The sequence below is a fragment of the Labeo rohita genome, chromosome 3 (assembly GCF_022985175.1).
Source record: "Labeo rohita strain BAU-BD-2019 chromosome 3, IGBB_LRoh.1.0, whole genome shotgun sequence".
Taxonomy (NCBI): Eukaryota; Metazoa; Chordata; class Actinopteri; order Cypriniformes; family Cyprinidae; genus Labeo; species Labeo rohita.
The window spans coordinates 21,923,205-21,944,390 of record NC_066871.1 but is presented as its reverse complement, the minus strand read 5'-3'; the positions used below and the strand labels follow the sequence as shown (position 1 = coordinate 21,944,390).

At 35.2% G+C, this 21,186-nt stretch overlaps 1 protein-coding gene across 1 annotated transcript; it reads right to left on the bottom strand.

Annotated features, from left to right (window-relative positions):
- Window positions 1-797: 797 nt before the first annotated feature.
- Window positions 798-20,744, bottom strand: gsg1l (gsg1-like). Its single transcript, XM_051106894.1, has 5 exons — window positions 20,191-20,744; window positions 13,300-13,347; window positions 8,347-8,499; window positions 5,285-5,396; window positions 798-1,924 (listed from the first exon to the last, which is right to left on the bottom strand). Exons 1-5 carry the CDS (start codon window positions 20,477-20,479, stop codon window positions 1,612-1,614), a joined length of 915 nt encoding a protein of 304 aa, XP_050962851.1. The 5' UTR covers window positions 20,480-20,744; the 3' UTR covers window positions 798-1,611.
- Window positions 20,745-21,186: the final 442 nt, after the last annotated feature.

The window sequence follows — 21,186 nt, the reverse complement described above, 5'->3', positions numbered from 1 at the left end:
AAACTTCTGCTCACCAAGCCTGCATTTATTTGGTCCAAAATATAGCAAAAACAGTAATATTGTGAAATAGTTTTACTATTTAAAATAAATGCTTTTTATTTGAATATATTTTAAAATATAATTTATTCCTGTGATTTCAAAGCTGAATTCTTCAGTGTCACATGATCCTTCAGCAATCATTCTAGTATGCTGATTTGCTGTTCAAGAATGATCCAAAGACCAGCATTTATCTAAAATAAAAAGCTTTTGTAACATTATACACTATACCATTTCAAAATTTGATAGAAATTAATACTTTTATTTAGCAAGAATGCTTTAAATTGATCAAAAGTGATGATAAAAGATTTCTATTTCAGATAAACGCTGTTCCTCTGTTCTTTCTATTCAAAGAAATCTGAAAAAAAAAAAAAAATACCACTCAGCTGTTTTCAATATAATATTAACAAATGTTTTTGAGCAGCAAATCAAAATATTACAATAATTTCTGAAGGATCGTGTGACTGGAGTAATGATACTAAAAATTCAGCTTTGAAATTATTTGAATCATATTCAAATAGAAAACAGTTATTTTAAATAGTAAAAATATTTCAAAATTTTACTGTTTTTGCTGTTCTTTGGATCAAATAAATGCAGGCTTGGTGAGCAGAAGAGACTTTTAAAAAAAACATTAAAAAACTTACTGTTCAAAAACTGGTAGTGCATGTTTAAATAATAAAATAGTTAAAATAATAAAACAGTTGTGCTTAGTTTCCTTTATCTTCTGGTCTAAAAACAAACTTGAAAAAAAGTCAAAATGATAATTTTGTACCTCTTTTATCAAATGAAAAAGACAGGATTATAGTGCATACATAGATAAATATACAATTTAGTACATTCATTAATAGATAGAATTCCATTCATTATATGTACATTAATACGATCTTCAAAATATTACAAAAGATGAGGATTTGGAGGGGCGGAGTTTACAATCTTGTCACTGACTGCTGATAATCAAGCCAGTAATGCACGACAAAAGACAGAAACAGGCAAAATCCAAATGGCAGTAACCTTGTTTACCTAGTGGATGTTGCAACTGAAATGGACTGTGCTTCTCCTGTATTCAGCTGCAGCAGTATTGAAGGCAGGATTGAAACGGTACTCTACTCTGTTGTTTGTAACATGAAGGCATATTCAAGCAGATCTCACCAAGGGAGGAGGGCATTTCACAAACTGTGTAAGACCGGTAAATACTCAGGAGCACGTCTAGCTGTCAGGGCGAGGGACCGACAGATGCTTTGATACGGCTTTAGCGGCGTGCACCGCTCAGTCGTCACGGCAGTGTAAGTCACTTTGTTTTCCCACCTGCCCGTGCAGACCTCAGCTATCTGTCGGCGGAAAAAAACGCTCCCTTTCCACATCATTTTATTTACAATCACTGATTTCTCTTCGCTAAGGCTCAGCTTGTTACCTGCACGCCTCGTTTAGTACTGTTACTCATGTTCATTTTTTACCCTCATGATGTGTATCAAAAAAGGGAATTTAACATTTCAGTCCCTCGCATCCCAGTTCATCAGTATTCCGAGTTGTCCGGTCCGAGCAAGGCCACCTGTGCAGTACCGAATACACGTCCTCTCAGCACTGCTCTTCTCCCAGAGACTCCGTGTTATCGCTCTGGTCCACCGGAGCGGGCGGGGAGCGCATTTTCCCACGACTGCTCCCATGGCTGCTTCCGTGGCTTGGGTAAACATCTATAGAGCTGGAAATGGACTGGACGGACCTGTCACGGAAGTAATGGAAGGCCTCCGGGTCCAGAAAGGTTTGCTCCTCACGCAGGCCTTGCTCAAAGAGCTTCCGTTTGTGTCGGAACTCAATCACCGTTTTTGTGTAGGAGTTGAGGGTGGTGACGGAGGCGGCCATGCAACAGGTAAATGAACCCCAGGCCATACTGTGAAACACACACATGAAAAAATATAAGATTTTACATACTATTTATTTGCAAAATATTAAAATCCCCATGTCATCCAAGATGTTTATGTCTTTCTTTCTTCAGACAAAAAGAAATTAAGGTTTTTGAGGAAAAGATTCCAGGATTTTTCTCCATATAGTGGACTTCTATGGGAATACAAATTGCTGTTTCAACGCAGCTTCACATGATCCCAGCCTAGGAATAAGGGTCTTTTCTAGCGAAACGATCTGTCATTTTCTAAAACAACAAACATTTATATACTTTGTAACATTTATGTGACAGGATCTAGGAAAACCCAACACATGGTGAAATTTTACCTTTTTTAGTTTTTGATACCATAAGAAAAAAACTCTTTCTATTTTGTCCATAGCTTGAATGTAACAAAAGTTATAGCTATCTTAAGCTATGAGACGGGTCACACTTTCAATTCACGGGTTTAATGAGAGCTGTCTGTCAAGTCAGACAACGGAGTCGATTTTGAAGTTGGAGGAGAATATGAGATGTGGTTGTTCGCCCTGCCCCACTTTTAGAATTGAAGTACACAGACGAAGAACTAACCACATGTGACCTGTTGTAACGGAGCGAGGGAGATGTGAAGCGGGTGGATCCAAATGCAAAGCTTTATTTGATCGAGACAGAGACATGGGCATAAACTGGCAGGATTGAACAATAGCAAACAGGTATAGACAGGACACAAGAGTAGTCCATGACACAGGTGAGGGTCGATCAATGGTGAACGTAATCCAGGGGGCTAGGCAAAAGGGTAATCCGATAAACATGCGAGATATCCACAGGGCAAGCGGTGAAACAGACAAAACAAGATACCCAGGCGAGAACACAAAAACTCAGGAAACCAGACAAGACACAGGAAACTAGGAAACGGCTCCGTAAAGATTTCTAACACTAGGAGAGTGCTAAACGCAACAAAAAAAACAATCCAATACTCGCCAACATGCAAGAGGAAGTCCAAGGCTTATATAGCGTGTCTGATTGGATACAGCTGTGTGCGTGTAATCAGCACAATGGATGATGGGGAACGTAGTCCAGGGCGTGGTGCAACAGTCTGTGTAGTGTGAAATGCACAGGTGACCTCTGGTGGCGGGCAGACCGAACAGGATTCATGAAACCTTTCCAACGTGATTACATAATGTATGAAGTCACGGACAGATTGCAGAGCTAGAGCAAGATGTACATTTGCGGTTAAAAAGTATATACATTTTTCTTTTTTTACAAAATGACAGATCGTTTCACTACATAAGACCTTATTCCTCAGCTGGGATTGTGCAAAGCTGCATTGAAACTGCAAATTTGGACCTTCAACCTGCTGATCCCCATCGAAGTCCACTATTTGGAGGAAAATCCTTGAATGTTTTCCTCAAAAACCTTCATTTGTTTTCGACTGAAGAAAGAAAGACATGAACATCTTGGATGACAAATTATCAGGAAATTTGAATTCTGGAAGTCAACTAATCCTTTAAATTACATTAGTTAGATTATCACACTTTATGTGTTAATAGGCCTTACTGATAATTTGGTGCGTGAGAAATCTGTACATTCATTTGGTAGATCAGAAATCCAATCATGCACTTAAGAAAGAACACAAAAACAATTCTCTTACTAAATGTGTTAAAAAACATCATTTCACTACAGAATGAGACACCAATACTTAATATGTATATATTAATCCATCATTGCTTTGAGATTTTTCTGAAAAAAAAAAAAAACTTTTTTTCCTGTGAGCTCTATTGCCATTTCTAATCTTTATCCGTGTTCAGAAACAGTTTTAACTTTATTTTCGTTTATCAGGAGTATAAAAGTTGCTTTCCCCAAAATGTCTCTGTGATTTATTGACTGCAAATTACCTTTAGTTTCCAATCAGAAACCATGAGAGTTCCGTATTTGTACTTGTGAGCTGGGGAAATTAAACCTTGAAGCTAAAGCTTCAATTACTCTTTCATTTTCAGGTTCTTACCATTCAGTAAGGTAGTAAAGGTAGTACAGAAATAGAGGGGGGATAAAAAAAAAAAGAAATTGGCCAGATGGCAGAGGACAAATGAAGCAATTTTAGCCTAGACTAATGGATGCCAGGCAAGCATCTGTGGTAATTCAGCCAATGTAAATACCACTTTCATGCCTGTCAGAACCCCAATGCATGTCTCTTATATCCAAGTGCCAAAATAACACAAATCATTTGCTGGGAGATCCAGTGCAGCCATTCCCTCTGTGCTCTAACAGACAGGCATGGTCCCAAAAAATTAAATGACAGAGACTCACTCCAAAAATTCACTGTAGAGCTGACACGCAACATAAAACACCAATGGAAAAGTTTCTATTTAAGACTTACTTTACATTTTTATGAAGGCAGTAAAAGCACTTCCAACTTTATATTCACAGTAACTGGATTTTCACCAAAAAGACACTTTTTATCACTGTCTACTGATACCACTCACTGTTTTGTGTCCAATTTAGCAATCCAACTATTTGGAATTCAAGTGTTTGACCTGCAGTATCCTTCTTCTCAATTAGCGATATAAAAATGTCAGAATTTCAGAAAATATAAACTTTTAAACAAGCATTTTGGAAATCACAGATAAATTATTTTGACATTGCATAATAAAACTCCTGACTGTTGAAAAACATTTTACATTTTTTTTTACATTTGCTATGCTGTAATTTTGTTTTAATTTTTTTTTTTTTTTTTGTGGTGGAGGAGGGGGGGGTGATATATCGGTCAACGTGGCCTAGTACAGAGAGAAACTGAGGAAAACATTTTGAAATTTAATTAGATTTTTTTCTTTATCGTAGGTTGTCAGTTCTGTTGGGAAAGAGAGCACATATATTGGAGAAAGTGAACCTGAAATGAGAAGGGTCTGCAAGAGCCAGATTCATTTGTCGCAGAATGAGGACCAGACACCCGCACATCTGTGACTTCTGAGAACGTCTCGCCTCTTTGCCTTGGTAAATTATATAACACAGGATGGATGTAAAAGCACCAAGTACTGGAAAGGGACTTGGAGCGACTGCTCTAGAGAAATCCATTCAATTATTGATCTGCAACTACTAAGAGTGAAAATATACAGAGTTTGAAAATATATAGAGTTTAGTCAAGAATCGGACGTCACTACTTCATGCTACCTGAGCAAGGGCGAATGTTAAGTGAATTTTCAACGAATTTTCAACATCCACAATCAAAGCTATCAAATGACTCAAATTATGGCAGAGTCACTAAATGTAATGTCCTTCCAGATAAACATTCCTTTTTTTTCCTTCTTTCACTGCATATCCATCAGGTTTAAGCTGATTATGAAAATTTGATTAGAAAATATCAGAGACGCTTACCAGAAAGACCAGCCGTAGTCCCATGTGTGAGGCCTCCAGTCCTCTGGTCCCAAACTGACTGTGATCTGGAAAACTTGTGTGTACATCATGTGAGCCACCATTCCCAGAAGACCTGTTGAGGAGTCCAAACATGCAGTTGGTAATTGCTCATACCGTTAGAAATGGGTTTTCATTATTTACTCACCCTCATGTCGTTCCAGACCTGTATGACTTACTTTTATTCTGGGGAACAAAGCACAGCTGTCAACTTCTGAACTGCTGAGACTGAATGATTGAGTCATGAATCACTCCATTCTTGACTCAATGCTCCAGTACTATGTGCACATTTTAAAAAATCTCCCTTTTCCTGTTCCACAGACAAACCGCATGGAACGAGGGTGAGTAAATTAGGACCGGTTTATGGATGTGTTTGTATATTTATGGAACTGTGTACACAGTTTACGTCATAGAGATGATATAAGCACGCTTGCAATACAGATTTACAAATTTTCTCTCAGACAAACACTGTTATTAACCTTTGATCCTTTGGATTACAAGACAAAATCCCTGCATTGTGTGCAGGTAGAACCTGTTTCCAATCACATACAGTAGGATCAGTGTGTCTGGCGTATCTACGGTCAAGGGCTCAAAAGCACCACCGCTGATGGATGAATAAGGTGCAGTTGTTATGAAATGTGTAATTGTAAATCCTCACTTGCATAATGTTTGCTTTTTTACCCTATGTTACTTCTCCAATTTCCTCTAAAGATTTTTCTTACAACTGGTTTTATAACAGATTTTACATCGGATTATCTGTTGACAGTAACAAAAATGCTTTTCAAATCAACTGAAATTCATTAATATAACAGCACATATATTTTAATTTTTAATGTAACATCCCTCATATTTTCTGGTACCTCAAACAGTTTTTGTTCATAGCGTTTGAGGATTTAGGGTATGTCATGCAGCTGTCTATTCTGGCATGTGCCTAATCTGGTAAATTTTGTGCAAAAATTTTGTAATTTGATTAGACTGACAACCTGTAATGATACCTGTGACAACTAAAGATATGGGAATATTTTTGCTTCCTTTTAAAAGCTCAAAGCCTATTTAGTTTATCTTAGCTTGTGTTTAACTGCTGTCGGTTAACCACACGAAGGCTCATCTCTGGATGAGTGATTTCACTCTCTCTCTCTCTCTAGGCTGCATTTGGAATTAAAAAGCATTAAGGCCCCAAATGAACAAGACTGTTGGGTATTCAGCAAATCAAATAATCAGAAATTCAAAAAGAAGCAGCTGTTCTGGCTTTCTGACTGCTGAGGTTTACCCACGATGCACTAGACTGCAGAGGGAGAGAGATGTAGCCCGGGGAGACCTCTGTTTTCTTCACATCATCTCATTTTCAAGTCATTGTGTCTTGAGTGTGAAATTATTGGTTAACAGATTTTCTGATTCTTAATAAAACAATAACCTTAACAACAAAAATTAACATTTGTAAATCAAGGACTTGTTTTAGGTTAATCTGCTCATAAAGTATTATTCTAGCAATAAACACACACTCACATACACACACACACATATTTAAATAAATATATTTTTTAATAAATTCTCTTCCGCTCACCAATGCATTTATTTGATAATATTGTGATTTTTTTTTTTACTATTTATATTAACTGCTTTCCATTTAAATATATTTTAAAATGTAATTTATTCCTGTTATTTCAAAGCTGAATTTTTTAGCATCATTACTCCAGTCACACGATCCTTCACCAATCATTCCAATATTCCGATTTGCTGTTCAAGAAACATTTATTACTATTATTACTATTAATAATAATAATAATAATAATATTTAAAAATATTTATAGTTCAGTACAGTACATTTTTTAGGATTCTTTGAAAAGAAAGATACAAAGATCAGCATTCATCCGAAATAAAAAGCTTTTGTAACATTATACACTATACCATTCAAAGTATAATTATAGAAATTCTACAAATAATTTAGAAATTGTTACTTTTATTTAGCAAGGATGCTTTAAATTGATCAAAAGTGATGATAAAGACATTTATAATGTTACAAAAGATGTCTATTTCAGATAAATGCTGTTCTTCTGAACCTTCATCAATGAAATCTGAAAAAATTCTACATTGTTTTCAACATAATAATAATAACATCAATAATAATAATACATGTTTTTTAAGCAGCAAATCAGAATATTAGAATGATTACTGAAGGATCATGTGACTGGAGTAATGATGCTAAAAATTCAGCTTTAAAATCACAGGAATAAATTACATTTTAAAATGTATTTAAATAGAAAACAGTTATTTTAAATAGTCAAAATATGTCAGATTTTTACTGTTTTTGCTGTACTGTGGATCAAATAAATGCAGGCTTGGTTAGCAGAAGAGACTTCTTTAAAAAGCATTAAAAATCTTACTGCTAGCGTATATACATATAGTGAATATATGTATATTAATACAATTTAAATTACTTTAATGTATTTTACAATGTAATGTAAAATGTGACGGCAAATCTGAATTTTCAGCAGTAATTACTCCTGTCTTTAGTGTCAACTTGATCCTTCAGAAATCAAAATTAGGTACCTTTGGTCCCATTTCCTATTATTATCAGTGCTGAAAACAGTTGTGTTGCTTAATATAAATACAAAGAATATATTTATTTGAAATATATATATTTTTGTAACAATGTAAAGACTTTACTGTCACTTTAGGTCAATTAAATGTGTTCTTGCCAAATACAAGTATTTCTTTCTATTTTAAAAATAGTCAGGTAAAACTAGAAAATTTCTCAAGAAACAGTATTTTGTTTCTTTGGAAACATCATTTAGGAGATCAGCACTATTCCTGAATCACTAATTTGGAAATTACCAGTTCTGAAAGACGGCTGAAGTTCTGCTGAGATTACAAATAATTCAGCCCAAAACGTTCTTTTGTCACCATCATTTGTGACCGTGGTAAGACCGAACGGGCCGTGCGTCTTTGTGTGGGTGATAAATGTAATGAAGTAATGCACAATTAGTTTCTCTAAGTGTGAGGTGGGGACAAGGGTGGAAGCTTACCTGACAGCACAGTGAAGACTGCGGCGAAGGCGTTCAGTTTGAGTCCATCGATCACGTTACTGGAATGAAAAAGCTCCAGGCACATCAGACTGAAGCCAACGACCAGCAGCATGATGTATAGCACCTCAGACACAACTGACAGCCAAAGGACACCTGCAATACACACACACACACACACTGGTGAGCAAAGCGCTCTGCTGTTGCTCCATAATTCTCTCTGTCGCTTTTATTCACACTGTCAGATTTGAGCGGGAGTTTAACAACTCGCTCCCTGCATATAAAGTGGACATGCATTGGACACATTTTCACACAGTTCTTCTTTACATTGAGTTGAGCTGGCAAAGAGCAGATGGGTGTTTTGAGTTCAGTAAGGTTACTACGAGATAGGAGCATCTATCTATAATAAAACTGCTCTGCGGTAGAACACATTACAAATCTGATTTAAACCCGAGAATAAACAACTTCGTAACACATTATTTTAAGGTGTCCTTGTTACACATTACATGTACTTACTATGATAATAACAATTAATTATGCATAATTACATGCAAGTAACCCTAAGACAAATCCTAATCCTAACCCTAACCATATAGTTAATTAATATTACTCAGTACTTAAATATATAATTACACTGTAACAAGGACATCTTAAAATAAATGTAAACTTAATAAAAAAACATTTTTGTAGTAATACTGTAAAATATTATTGCAATTTAAAATTGTTGTTTTCTATTTTAATATATTTTAAAATTTATGGTAAAGCTGGATTTTTTTTTGTCAGTCATTACTCCAGTCTTCAGTGTCACATGATCCTTTAGAAATCATTATAACATGTTAAATTGATGCTCAGTAAATATTAAAATAAAAAAAAAATTAACAGTATTAAAAAACAGCATTATTTGTAATTTGTAACGTGTAAAAGTCATTATTTTAACTTTTGCTAAATTAAAATCATCCTTTCTAACTATAAGTATTAATTTCTTAAAAAGAAAATCTTACTGACCTCAAACTTTCCTTGAACTGTCATGTCTATTAACATAATGAATATAAACAAAGAAAAAAAAAATGCTAAATAGAAGCATTTGGACTCTGTAATGGTGATGAATACTTCAAAAAGGAGTAAAGAAATGCATAAACATCCCTCGGAGCTTATTAGAAGTCTATCTTATTATACGACTTTCTCTTTAGCTGCAGTTTTAAAGAAGTGTTTAAATCACTTTTTAATCTTTATTTTATTTAAAAATTTATTTTTGAGAGATTAGGGAAACATCCAACTGTATCCATCAGACTGACTCAAGGGTGTTTCCATAACAGCAATCAACTCCTCCTAATTAGCAGAATCCCTGTTTGCCCCGGAGCTTCCTCAAAGGAGAACTCTGCAGAGACAGCATGGGTTGTTTTGGTCTGACAAAAACACTATTTTGCTTATTTTCAACATTCAGAGTTCACCTAACAGTCTGCTGCTACACCTGTGCTACCCATTATCCACTGTGAAATCTGGCTTCATTTGAGGTTTCCCAACGCATTCCCTCACATACGTTGAATAAAAGATGACAGACTTTGAGAGAAATGCAGGTGGGGAGTGATTAAAGCCTCTTAACCTGAAATAAGACGGCAATATGCAATATTAATGTCTGGAGTGTTTGTCTTCAAGAGTTCAAACGCAACGGGGCACCTTTGAAAGTCCGCCCTACATTTTTCAGAGGCAACTATAAACAATGTGTCAATTTTCTAAGGGGCTCCTTGAGGCGGTCCTAGAGAAAAGCACCATTTGAGGGCTTGATATTGTCTGAGCTGTAGCGTCATTGAGAGAGGATAGAGATAGAAGCACTATATCTTCAGTCGGCCTGACCTGAGCATAAATCAAATTTCTCCTTCTAATTTTTGCACAAACAATTTTTGACAAGACAACACTTAGATAGAGGAGTGAATCTGAAAACACTTCAATCAAAATGCACTACCATCACTCTTCGGCTGATTCCATGAATATCAGCAGCTTTGTGTCAAATGTGATTATCACTGGAGACCTTGAGAGTCAGTCATGACTTAAAAGATAAAAACCGGGGTCTAAAGAGAACGGGGGAATGGTGTAGTTTGCCTTGCAAATGTTCTCCCCTGAAACTGTGGCAGATGTAATTTGCAAGCAAAATTCATTTTCCTTTTTGATTGCAGAGTATTATCTCCAGATTTGTTCAAGGCGAGATGTATTATGCAGTAGTCCCCTGAACTGAAAAAAAAATCCATATTCAAAATGATATTTCCCCTGTGAGGGCTTCGTCACAGCGAAGAAAACATCAACAATAAAGCATGCCATTAAAATGATTTTTAGTAAAGGAACGCATTACCTTATCAAATGTAACTTCAAAGAAAACTAAAATTTGCAGTCAATACTGGATCACACTTTTGTTTGTGGGTGTTTCTTCAACTACAAGCCCTGTGGACATTTAGAAAATAAACTCAATGTTTATTAGTGTTGAACACCAGTACTTAAAAAGTATCGCGATACCCTGCTTTTAAAAATGATACGATTCTGCATTTTACTAGTACCGGTACTTTAAGAATGCATTTTAATAAGTGCCATCTTTCTGCTTGTCTGTATTAGTGAATGGCGCAGACACGCAGTTTTGTTTACTAATGTTACACACATACGTGACGCTCGCTGTGTTTTCAGCCTCTGTCGCCTCAATATATGAGTACATGAACACATGAACATAATCTATAGAACTGCTCTGAGTCACTTCATTAACATTTTACCGTTTCTTTTGCAGAAAACTATCGTCATATTATGAAGACCCTAAAGGTCTTCACAGCAACCCGTCAAAAAAAAGTTCGGTTTAACTTGACAGTCAGAAATATATTAATATTACTTAATGTAAAGATAGTAGTACTACTTCTAATAAAAATATTATTAAAACAATGTTTAAGGAATATTTACCAGAAAAAAAATATTTACCTGAATTTATTTACCAGAAAATTGTCAACTCTAATTATCCTTTATAAATTCATTAGACATGCTTTTGATTATTAAAATGTAATGAAACAATTAAAATAGAATTGAGAAAATAATAAAATTTGAATTTGAGAAAAATAATATAGGGCCTTAAAAATGTGATTTTTGTTAAACTCTAATAAATTGCTGTTAAATTCTGCAAGTTTCATGATTTCAATTAATTAGACATGCTTTTTGATTTTTTTTTAATGTAACCATTAAAATAAAACAGATTTCATAGGGCCCTCTTTATTTCATTTGTGTCTTTGTTTTATTGTAATTGTCCTTTGGTTTGTTACTTGCATCTAGGTTCTCATTATTAATAACAAAGATAAAATAACAAAAAATGACAATGTCATGATATAAATTGTTGTTGTGAAATAAAATTACTATATCATGAAATAAGATTTGGCTTTATCCTTTATGATAACTTAACAATATAGCAAAGATCTCTACATACCTGTAGGCTCGGTAGTTGTTCACCATAATCCTGTGTAGTGGCACAATTTTTTTATTTATTTTTTTTTAAGGGGGGATGAAATGCTTTGTTTTAATACATAAAATAACTATGATATCCATTTGGATCATCTGTTATTAAATTACTTTTCCTGTTGTTCTGTGTTTTTCATAGTATCGGTTCAGTAGTAGTATTGTGAAATTTTATTCAGGTATCATATTGAAGTCAAAATTTTGGTAGAAATAGAAATGACTTTTTTTTTACAGTTTTGGAAAAAGAACTTTATGTAACCTAAATACCTCCACACTTGTTTTAATTACCAGACAAAATTATGCACTGAAAATAATCCATTCACAAGCTATATTTCTTTTGACTTTTCTTTGTTTTAGATCAAGCTTAAACCTCACTTATAATAGATTTTCAAACTTTAAGATTAAAGGTCTTGGCCTGGAACAAGAATAATAATATAAATTATACATAAAAGATATTTGAAAAGCATGGGGGAAAAAATGTTTCCCCAGGTTAAATGTGACCTTCATAGAGAACGCTGTTGAAATCTGTTAGATTGCAAATGAACCCCTGCCACATAAGCATCTGCTGAAGAAACAGCCTCAAACTCTACTAAAGACTGATACTGCAGAGTCCTTTTAATTATTATTATTATTACTACTACTACACACTTTTTATTCATAGAATAGTGGAAAGGAGGAAAGGAATGATAGAGGAGACAGGAACAGGAAATGTCCTAAGCAGATTCAAATGTGTCAGAGTGCACATCCTAACAAGTCACAACTGTTCACCCAAAAAAGAAAATTCTGTCATTGATTATTCACCCTTATGTCTTTCTAAACCCGTTAGACTTTTGTTCATCTTCAGAACACAAATGACGATATTTTTGATGAAATCCGAGAGCTTTCTGACTCTGCAAAGACAGCAACACAACTGACACGTTCAAGACCCAGAAAGGTGGTAAAGACATCATTATATAATCCATGTGACATCAGTGGTTCAACCGTAATGTTATGAAGCTGCGGAATACTTTTTGTGCACAAAGAAAAAATAATGACTTTATTCAACAATTACATGTGATGCTGCTGTTGCAGGAGCCAGCGTTTTTTTTTTCTTTGTGCACAAAAAGTAGCTTCAAAAAATTAAGGTTGAACCCTTGATGTCACATGGACTATTTTAACAATGTCCTTACTACCTTTCTGGGCACTGAACGTGCCAGTTGCTGTCTATGCAGGGTCAGAAAGCTTTCGGACTTCATCAAAAATGTCTGGAACGACATGAGGTGAGAATCCCTTTAAAGCATATAACCTGTACTGACCTGGAGAATGTGAACATTCACTCAAACATGCATACATCAGCTAACATACCACATATCTAGCATGCATCAAATAAAAAAGCAGGGATGCTCCAAGGCTGACATAAGATATCCGTCATTTGTAAGTTTCGGTGTGTGCTGTCGGACAAGCCTGAACGGCACTCTAATGACAGTCATTACTCACCTCTCTCAGATGCCGGGGCCAGATCGATAAAACTCCTGCATTTCTCACCTGGAAAGACACAAGATGACCGAAGAGTTAACATCTGTGCTCTACAAGCTCTTTTTGTGTACTGAGAGTCAGAGGGCTTAGCTTCATCTTTACAGTGCTGTTTTCCAGTGATAAGACAGCTTTAGCAGTCTTGCTTCCCATTGGATCAATCCATCACTTGAGTTTTGTCTAAAGACATTGTGGTGTTTCTTAGTTTTAACCTCTATGTGTTATTTTGTTTTGTTTTTTGCAGACTTGTTGCTTAACGTCTGTTAAATTGATAGCATACAGCATTATTTTTCTGTAACTAATCATTAGCAATCATATAAATGTGTAAAGGATCTGTACTTGCCTCGATAAAACAAGTAAACCAATTATCTGTGGTCTAACCAAAATAACGTGCAGTTGAGATTGTCCGTGTCTCTGGGCTAGAGCATAAAGAGTTTTTGGTGCATTCTCTCAAATTGGACTTTTAGTTAAACTGGCGAGGATAATTTGAGACTCAAGGCCATTTCTTCATAAAACTTCAGTCGGGAACTGCAAGTTTTTTTTAATAATAATCTTGCCAGTGGAGGGGTGAAAGAAGATGCTAAACTTTGCCTAAATGACAGAGGTCAAATAGAAGTGAGAGATGATCCAAAACAGCATGATAATGAGAGGCCAACAACATACTGAAGCAGAGCTCTACGCTTACTTTTTTACTTAAAAAATTTAGGAGCACAGTCAAAATTTTTGCGGCACCTTCTAATCGATAATCAAAAAATATGATCAAACATAAGTCTTCCCATTACTAAGTGATATTGTGCTCCTTAAAGTGATTCACAGAGGAATTTTGTTTTTACCTTTATAATGACATTTCTCTAACTTTATTAAAAGTATGTCATCTTTTATGTAATTTTTTAATGATATTTTACAAGCTTTTTAAAATGTTTAATAAAACAGAATAAGTAGAATAAGAATAAGTTACCAATCAATTGAAATCAGTATAAACAAAATGAATTTGTACTACAAAGGTGTCACAAAAGAACACAAAGGTGGCTTGTAGGTGTATTTTCATATGTTTAATGAGGGTCAGAGGTGGCATGAGTGCAATCGAATTAATAAATTCATATTGAGATTAATGTTTTAAATATAAAATTTTAAATATAGAAATATTAAATGATTTAAATAACTTAAAAGATACTTTAAAAATTGACCTAAAACTGCCAGTAGGTCAGTTTGTCACTAATTTAATTACTGAATTATATAATTCATTTGATTTGTTTGAATGGCTGATTCATTCAGGAATAAAGCAACTGACTGTCTTTATAAATGGGAAATTGAATCATTGACTCATTAGATTCATTTAAAAACGCACATTCATTCATAAACGAAACATCCCTGTGTTAGAATGGAGATGCGCACCGGCTCAGTTGACTTTTTTCAAACTACTTTTGAGATGAAATAGAGCTAAATCAGGCAATAGTGTTATAGTCAGACAATGTAAGTCACTTAATATTAACTTTGTGTTTATTTAACTGTTGTATTAAATCAATACCTCATTTACAAACTCCCTTAAAATCATATTGCGATCTCACAAAGTTCCATTATAATTAACAAAGCTCTCTACACTGCACAATCAATCTCTTATTTACACTCTCTCTACACTTTATGAAAGGATTCGTGAGATATGTCTGTGATACATTACTCAACGTTGCAAAAACACATAGAAACCTTTGAAACTCCCCTCAATGCAAACACAAATATGCTGATCGGGTCAGTTACACTGGTGCTCCTAAATATTTTTTCACAGTCGCACGTAGTTTTCAGTCGCAAATGTGATTGAAATGGTCACACTGTAGAGCCCTGTGAAGTATGCGCAGAAAACATTTCAAACTATTTTAATATGGGAATACTGTGATTGTCATCTTCCCATTTTCCTTTGTGTCAATATGTGGCTCAAATTTCTCTTACAGATGTGGCCCAGTTCAAAGAATGCAATGAATATATTAGTGCTACTGCGTGAGGCTGCAGACACAACACTAATAATTTCAGGCTTGTCAGATTCAACAAAACTTTATGTACTGCATCGTCCACATTACAGATCCCACAAGCCTTTCAATGTTTTATTACCTTAGGAAATCAAGATTTAAAGTAGCATTTAAAAACTTGGCTAAAGTACAAAAGCAGTCCAAATGAATAGCGATAAATTGCGCTGCCAAACTACCAGGAAGATTGAGATTTTTGAAGGTTCAATCAGTGAAACCAAAAAGAAAGGATATAGCACTTGTGGTTCCTTACAGAAACCTGCCCTGTAGTGACAGCAGAAGTAAAGAAAGAATCAAACAGAAAGTAGTTTGGAGTGTGACTGATCACACATTAGGTTGCCGTTGAACATGACAGAGAGTTGTATTCTGGATTTCATATTCTGGACCTTCTAAGTGCACTTCTTTTCTCATTACATCTCCCCTGAGCTTTTTCCTTCAGTAAATAAGGTCCCTGGAGGGGAGTTTAATCCTTCTGCCAGGCAGATAAGTGGCCCATGGTAACCTCTCCTCAATTTAAATACGGAATCTCACTGCACCGGGAGAAATACATTAACCGGTTCCAAAAATGACCGGTGATGCAAGAACATGAGTAATTGAATTTCTACTGGGCTTTATTTCACCAGTTAGGTGAGGCACTTGTGGTAATCATTTCATTTATACCAATAACATGGACTGTCTACAATGATTCATTTTAGTACTTTTTTTTTTTGGATACAGACTTATTTGTAAACTGGTCACTCGCATGTTTGAATAGAGCTATCTTAAATCTTAAAAAGAAAAGCTTTTGAAATAGCTTCAATGTCATTTCAAAGTTTTCCAGAGACAAATTATTCAAGAAGTTTATGTGCAATCTATATTAATCCATATGCTTTTAGCATTTAAATACTATTGTAGGCACAACGTGAAGCAATTGTATCACATACATATTAAGAAGAATATGCAATTCATTTTCCAGTGCCTGCCCCACGGGAATCAGAATGACATGGGCTGACTCACTCATTATGGATTTAAAAGCTGTAATCATCTTCATTCAACCCATTCCTGTTCTTCCAATATTCCATACGAATAAAGGCCCCTGGCTTTTGATCAACCTCTAATGTGTTTAATCTGCTATCTGAGATTGGTGGAGGGTAATTGCATCGGTAATGAGAGTGAATGATTTGATGGCCATTAGCATTATTATGTGGTACTGTATGATCAGGCAATAGGCAAAGAGAAGAGGTCTTTAAGTATGATTTATTAATTAGCACTCTACATTTTCATGCTCTCAATGAATTTGGCTTTGCCACTGCAACTATCAGTCAAATTCTTGGACGTTTTAGTCACTTTATCAATCTTTTTATCAATCAATCAGTTGTTAATGTCTCTGCAGTTTTGGCAGTTAAACTGCTTCTGTACTTACATATAAGGGATTCAAAACATCACCAAGATGTTAAAGGAGAAGTTCACTTCCAGAACAAAATTTTACAGATAATGTACTCACCCCATTGTCATCCAAGATGTTCATTTCTTTCTTTCTTCAGTCGTAAAGGACGTTGTACGTTTGAGGAAAACATTTTAGGAATGATCTCCATATAGTGGACTATAGTTTGAACGTCCAAAATGCAGTTTAAATGCAGCTTCAAAGGATCCCAGCTGAGGAATAAGGGCCTTATCTAGCGGAACAAATGGTTATTTTCTGAAAAAAAATAATAAAAATGTATATACTTTTTAATCTCAAGTGCATTCTAATCCAGGTCAATACAGTTAAGGTATGTAAAAAAACTCCCATCTCATTTTCTCCTCCAACTTTAAAATCATCCTACATCGCTGCAGAAGTACCAACCCAGTGTTTACAAAGTAAACATGCAAAGAAGGTCAATCGCCCTTTACAAAAAAGGTAAAACAGTATAGGACGATTCTGAAGTTGGAGAAGAAAATGAGCCTACCCTAACTGTATTGACCCGAATTACACAGAGTACGCGTGCGCATTGCAGAGCTAGACAAGACGAGTATTTGAGGTTAAAAAGTATATCAATTTTTATTTTTGTAGAAAATGACCGACCATTTCGCTAGATAAGACCCTTTATCCTCGGCTGGGATTGTTTAGAGCCCTTTGAAGCTGCATTCTGGATGTTTAAACTCATGGGAACCATTAAAGCCCACTATATGGAGATAATTAATGTTTTCCTCAAACATAATTTCATTACGACTGAAGAAAGGCGTGAACATCTTGGATGACAACGGTACATTATCCAAACATTTTTGTTCTGGAAGTGAACTACTCCTTTAAGAGAACTTCTAAAAGTCTATAAGATGACATTGCATTCACAAATGTTACAGGTTTGGAATATTATGGTAATGATGGCGATAAATCATTACGCTAAGATTGAGCTGAGCTACTTGCATGGATGCGTGATGAGTTTTCAGCACAAAGCCTGTCTGACACTGTTGTCAGATTATTCATAAATCCCATTGATCACTAGATAGAAGAGGGTGTCAGCAGAAATGCTGACAAAAATAGAAAAAGTCACATAACTTAATCCTCTTTAGCCTAACACATACTGACCTTCTCTCACTCCCTTGACAAAATCTGTTGGATTAAATTGAGTACAATGCTAAACCTTCTGTTTATGTCTGCGTATTGAAGACATTATGTCAGTAAGTCTGTGAGACTAGTGATCTGCACCTGGCAACCTCTGTTGACCTTCATATATGCAGTGCACTGTCAAAATGAAAAGATTTAGAATTGACTTCTGACTCATTTTTTTTCAAGCTCTGCAAACAAAAATAAAATTCAAGTTTTACATTTTTTTTTTTTTTTTCAAATGATTGATATTACCAATACATATTATATTGTGCAAGTACTTCTTCTTTATTCACTGTAGTTTATTTGGACTTTAAAGCACTGATTTACTCTCTTGACATAAATTTTGAAAATTATTCTGAAAAATGATTTAATTAAGCATAAGAAGAATCAAAAAACACAGTGATATTTTCTTTTTCATATTCTATTCCTTCTGCAGGATAATCTTGATGTAAGTTCACTAACCAATAACTCCTGATGATCTAACATGGAATTTGTGACAAAATAACCTGTCTGATTAAAGAAACATTTTAGAGAGAGCGTCCTGTAAAAATATGAGGCTATCCAAGAGCTGCTTATTTCACGGTGTTCCATGGGGAATGTGGTTATCTAATGGTGCCTTTACCAAGTTCCTCAAAACTCATTGAGAGTAAGTAAATCCTGACAGATGTTTTCAAAGCTGCTGGCACACACATTCATTCCCCTCCAATCCATTGCGCAACACATTCACACTGCTGTACACACGACCTGTTGAAGTTTCCCCACAGTGCAAGAACACTCTATGTAATTTCATTACATGTAATTTGATTTGTGATTATGTTAATGAATGCTAATGGACATTAATTGACAGATATCATCTAAATTAGCAGGTTCTTTTGTTTAAATTGTTTAATAATGCATAAGCTTTTCACTAAATCACTACAAATAAACCGAAGGGAAAGATTTATAGCTAACACTTTCTTACATACTTCTACTGGACCCACAAAGACAACACAAATGTGTATATTGGCCACATTTAAGTGACTAACACAAACACACTGTCTGTTATTTTTTTTAGAGTTATTTTTTGTGTTTTTAAAATGTTTCAGTAACACTTCAGTTTTAGTTTAAATTCTATCAACTATTGTTATTAGCATGCATATTACTAGCATATGTGTCCCTGGACCACAAACCAATCTTAACCAGTAGCATGGGTATATTTGTAGCGATAGCACACTGTATGGGTCAAAATGATCATTTTTTCATTTTGTGCCAAAAATCTTTTGGATGATAAGTAGAAATTATGTTCTAATGTGCATTGCTAAGAACTTCATTTGGACAACCTTAAAGGTGATTTTCTCAATATTTTGATTTTTTTTTTTTTTTTTTTTTTTTTTTTTTTTTTTTTGCACCCTCATATTCCAGATTTTTAAATAGTTGTATCTCGGCCAAATATTGTCCTATCCTGACAAACCATATACAGTGGAACGCTTAATCAAATGCTGTATAAATCTTAATTTCCAAACATTTTCCCTTATGACTGGGACCACAAACCCAGTCTTAAGTTGCTGGGGTTTATTTGTAGCAATAGCCAAAAATACAGTGTATGGGTCAAAATTATTAATTTTTCTTTTATGGCAAAAATCATTAGGAAATTAAGTAAAGATCATGTTCCATGAAGATATTTTGTAAAACTCCTACTGTAAATGTATGAAAACTTAATTTTTGATTAGTCATATACATTGTTAAGAACACTATTTGAAGAACTTTAAAGGCAATTTTCTCAATATTTTGATTTTTTTGCACCCTCACATTCCTGATTTTTAAATAGTTGTATCTCGGACAAATATCGTCCGATCCTAACAAAATATATATCAATGAAAAGCTTATTTATCCAGCTTTCATATGATGTATCAATCTCAATTTTGAAAAAACTTATAAATGACATACCAAATACCTAAACTTAACAACTACCCTACTAACTATTAATAAACAGCAAATTATAAGTTTGAATTGTGAGAATTGGTCCCCAAAAGTGTGACCAACATTTCATATATGTTTTCTAAAATACAAAAGAGTGTACGGTAAAACGTAATAACAGCATTTTATATTAATTTACATTTTAAAGTACTTTAACGCATAGAAGACAAATATCGGAATATTATATCAAAGTATGAGACATAAACAGCTAAAAAACGCACAAATAATCAATAAAAGCCATCGAGTCTCACTGAATGCCGTTAGGATTCGCTTTGAAATTTGAAATGTAACGGACTTAACGAACTATCTCACCTCCTCCATGGATGTTCTCCTCACACGAGTACCAGATCCCCGTGTGAAAATGCCTAAAGAGAAATCGGTCGTCACCCGTTTCCCAGCTATAGTGAACTTTAGTCGGGTCTGTCTCGTTCACTCCATAGTCAATACAATTATGCCGTCTATCCTTGCTGCAGTTGGGTTTGGGGACCCTCTGAGTACCTTCGCACCAGTAGGTCGTGATGAACGCCGTCGTTGAGAATAAGAGTGCCAGAAGATTTAACCCCACAGACAGCAGAGCACGGCATTTTCGGGTGGTCTTCATAGTCCCGTAAGAAGTGGCTCACACACTTGAATGAGTTCATTCAAACCTGGCTGAAAAATCTTGACTGGTGTGAGGAAAGCGCAGCGGTTGCGCTCACCTCACCTCTGCTCACCGGCCCGAAATGACAGTGACAGGTTCGATCTTCACACATATGAAATGAGCGTCACTCCTCTGGTGCTCGCAGGTGGATCCATTCGCATGGAGACAGACGTGACTCAAGTAAGAAAGACCTCTGAGGCATCTTTGAGACGGGCACTCACGCTGCCAACTGTTGTGACTCTCTCTCTCTCTCTCTCTCTCTCTCTCTCTCTCTCTCTCTCTCTCTCTCTCTCTCTGCGCGAGTGTGTGTCTCCCTTTCCTATTATATATTTCATTCTTACACTGCTGTCTAGTAGGCTACAGATGTGAAACTGGTTATGGTACTATATTGGGATAGCTATTGGGAACATTAGTCTATTTTGTAAAAGTAATTATGGGTCAATGACGTCAGTGTGGGAATTATACAAAGACTTGCAGAGAATCGACTTTTTTGGGGTTTTGTTTTAGTAATTTTTGCTACACCGATTAAGTTGTTTGGCGGCGCAAGAGCAATAAGCCAACCTTTAACTGTTTATAATTGACGTAAAGGGTTAGTTTACCCAAAAATGAAAATTAGCCAATTATTTACTCACCCTCAAGCATCCTAGGTAGCTATATATGGCTTTCTC

Bases quoted from the DNA above. Each gene is read 5' to 3' on its own strand.
- gsg1l (XM_051106894.1), bottom strand. From the start codon at position 20,479: ATGAAGACCACCCGAAAATGCCGTGCTCTGCTGTCTGTGGGGTTAAAT. The intron at 5,397-8,346 runs GTAAGCTTCCAC...ACTCCTCAACAG, and splicing joins AGTCTTCACTGTGCTGTCAG to GTCTTCTGGGAATGGTGGCT. The intron at 1,925-5,284 runs GTAAGCGTCTCT...TGTGTTTCACAG, and splicing joins GACTACGGCTGGTCTTTCTG to TATGGCCTGGGGTTCATTTA.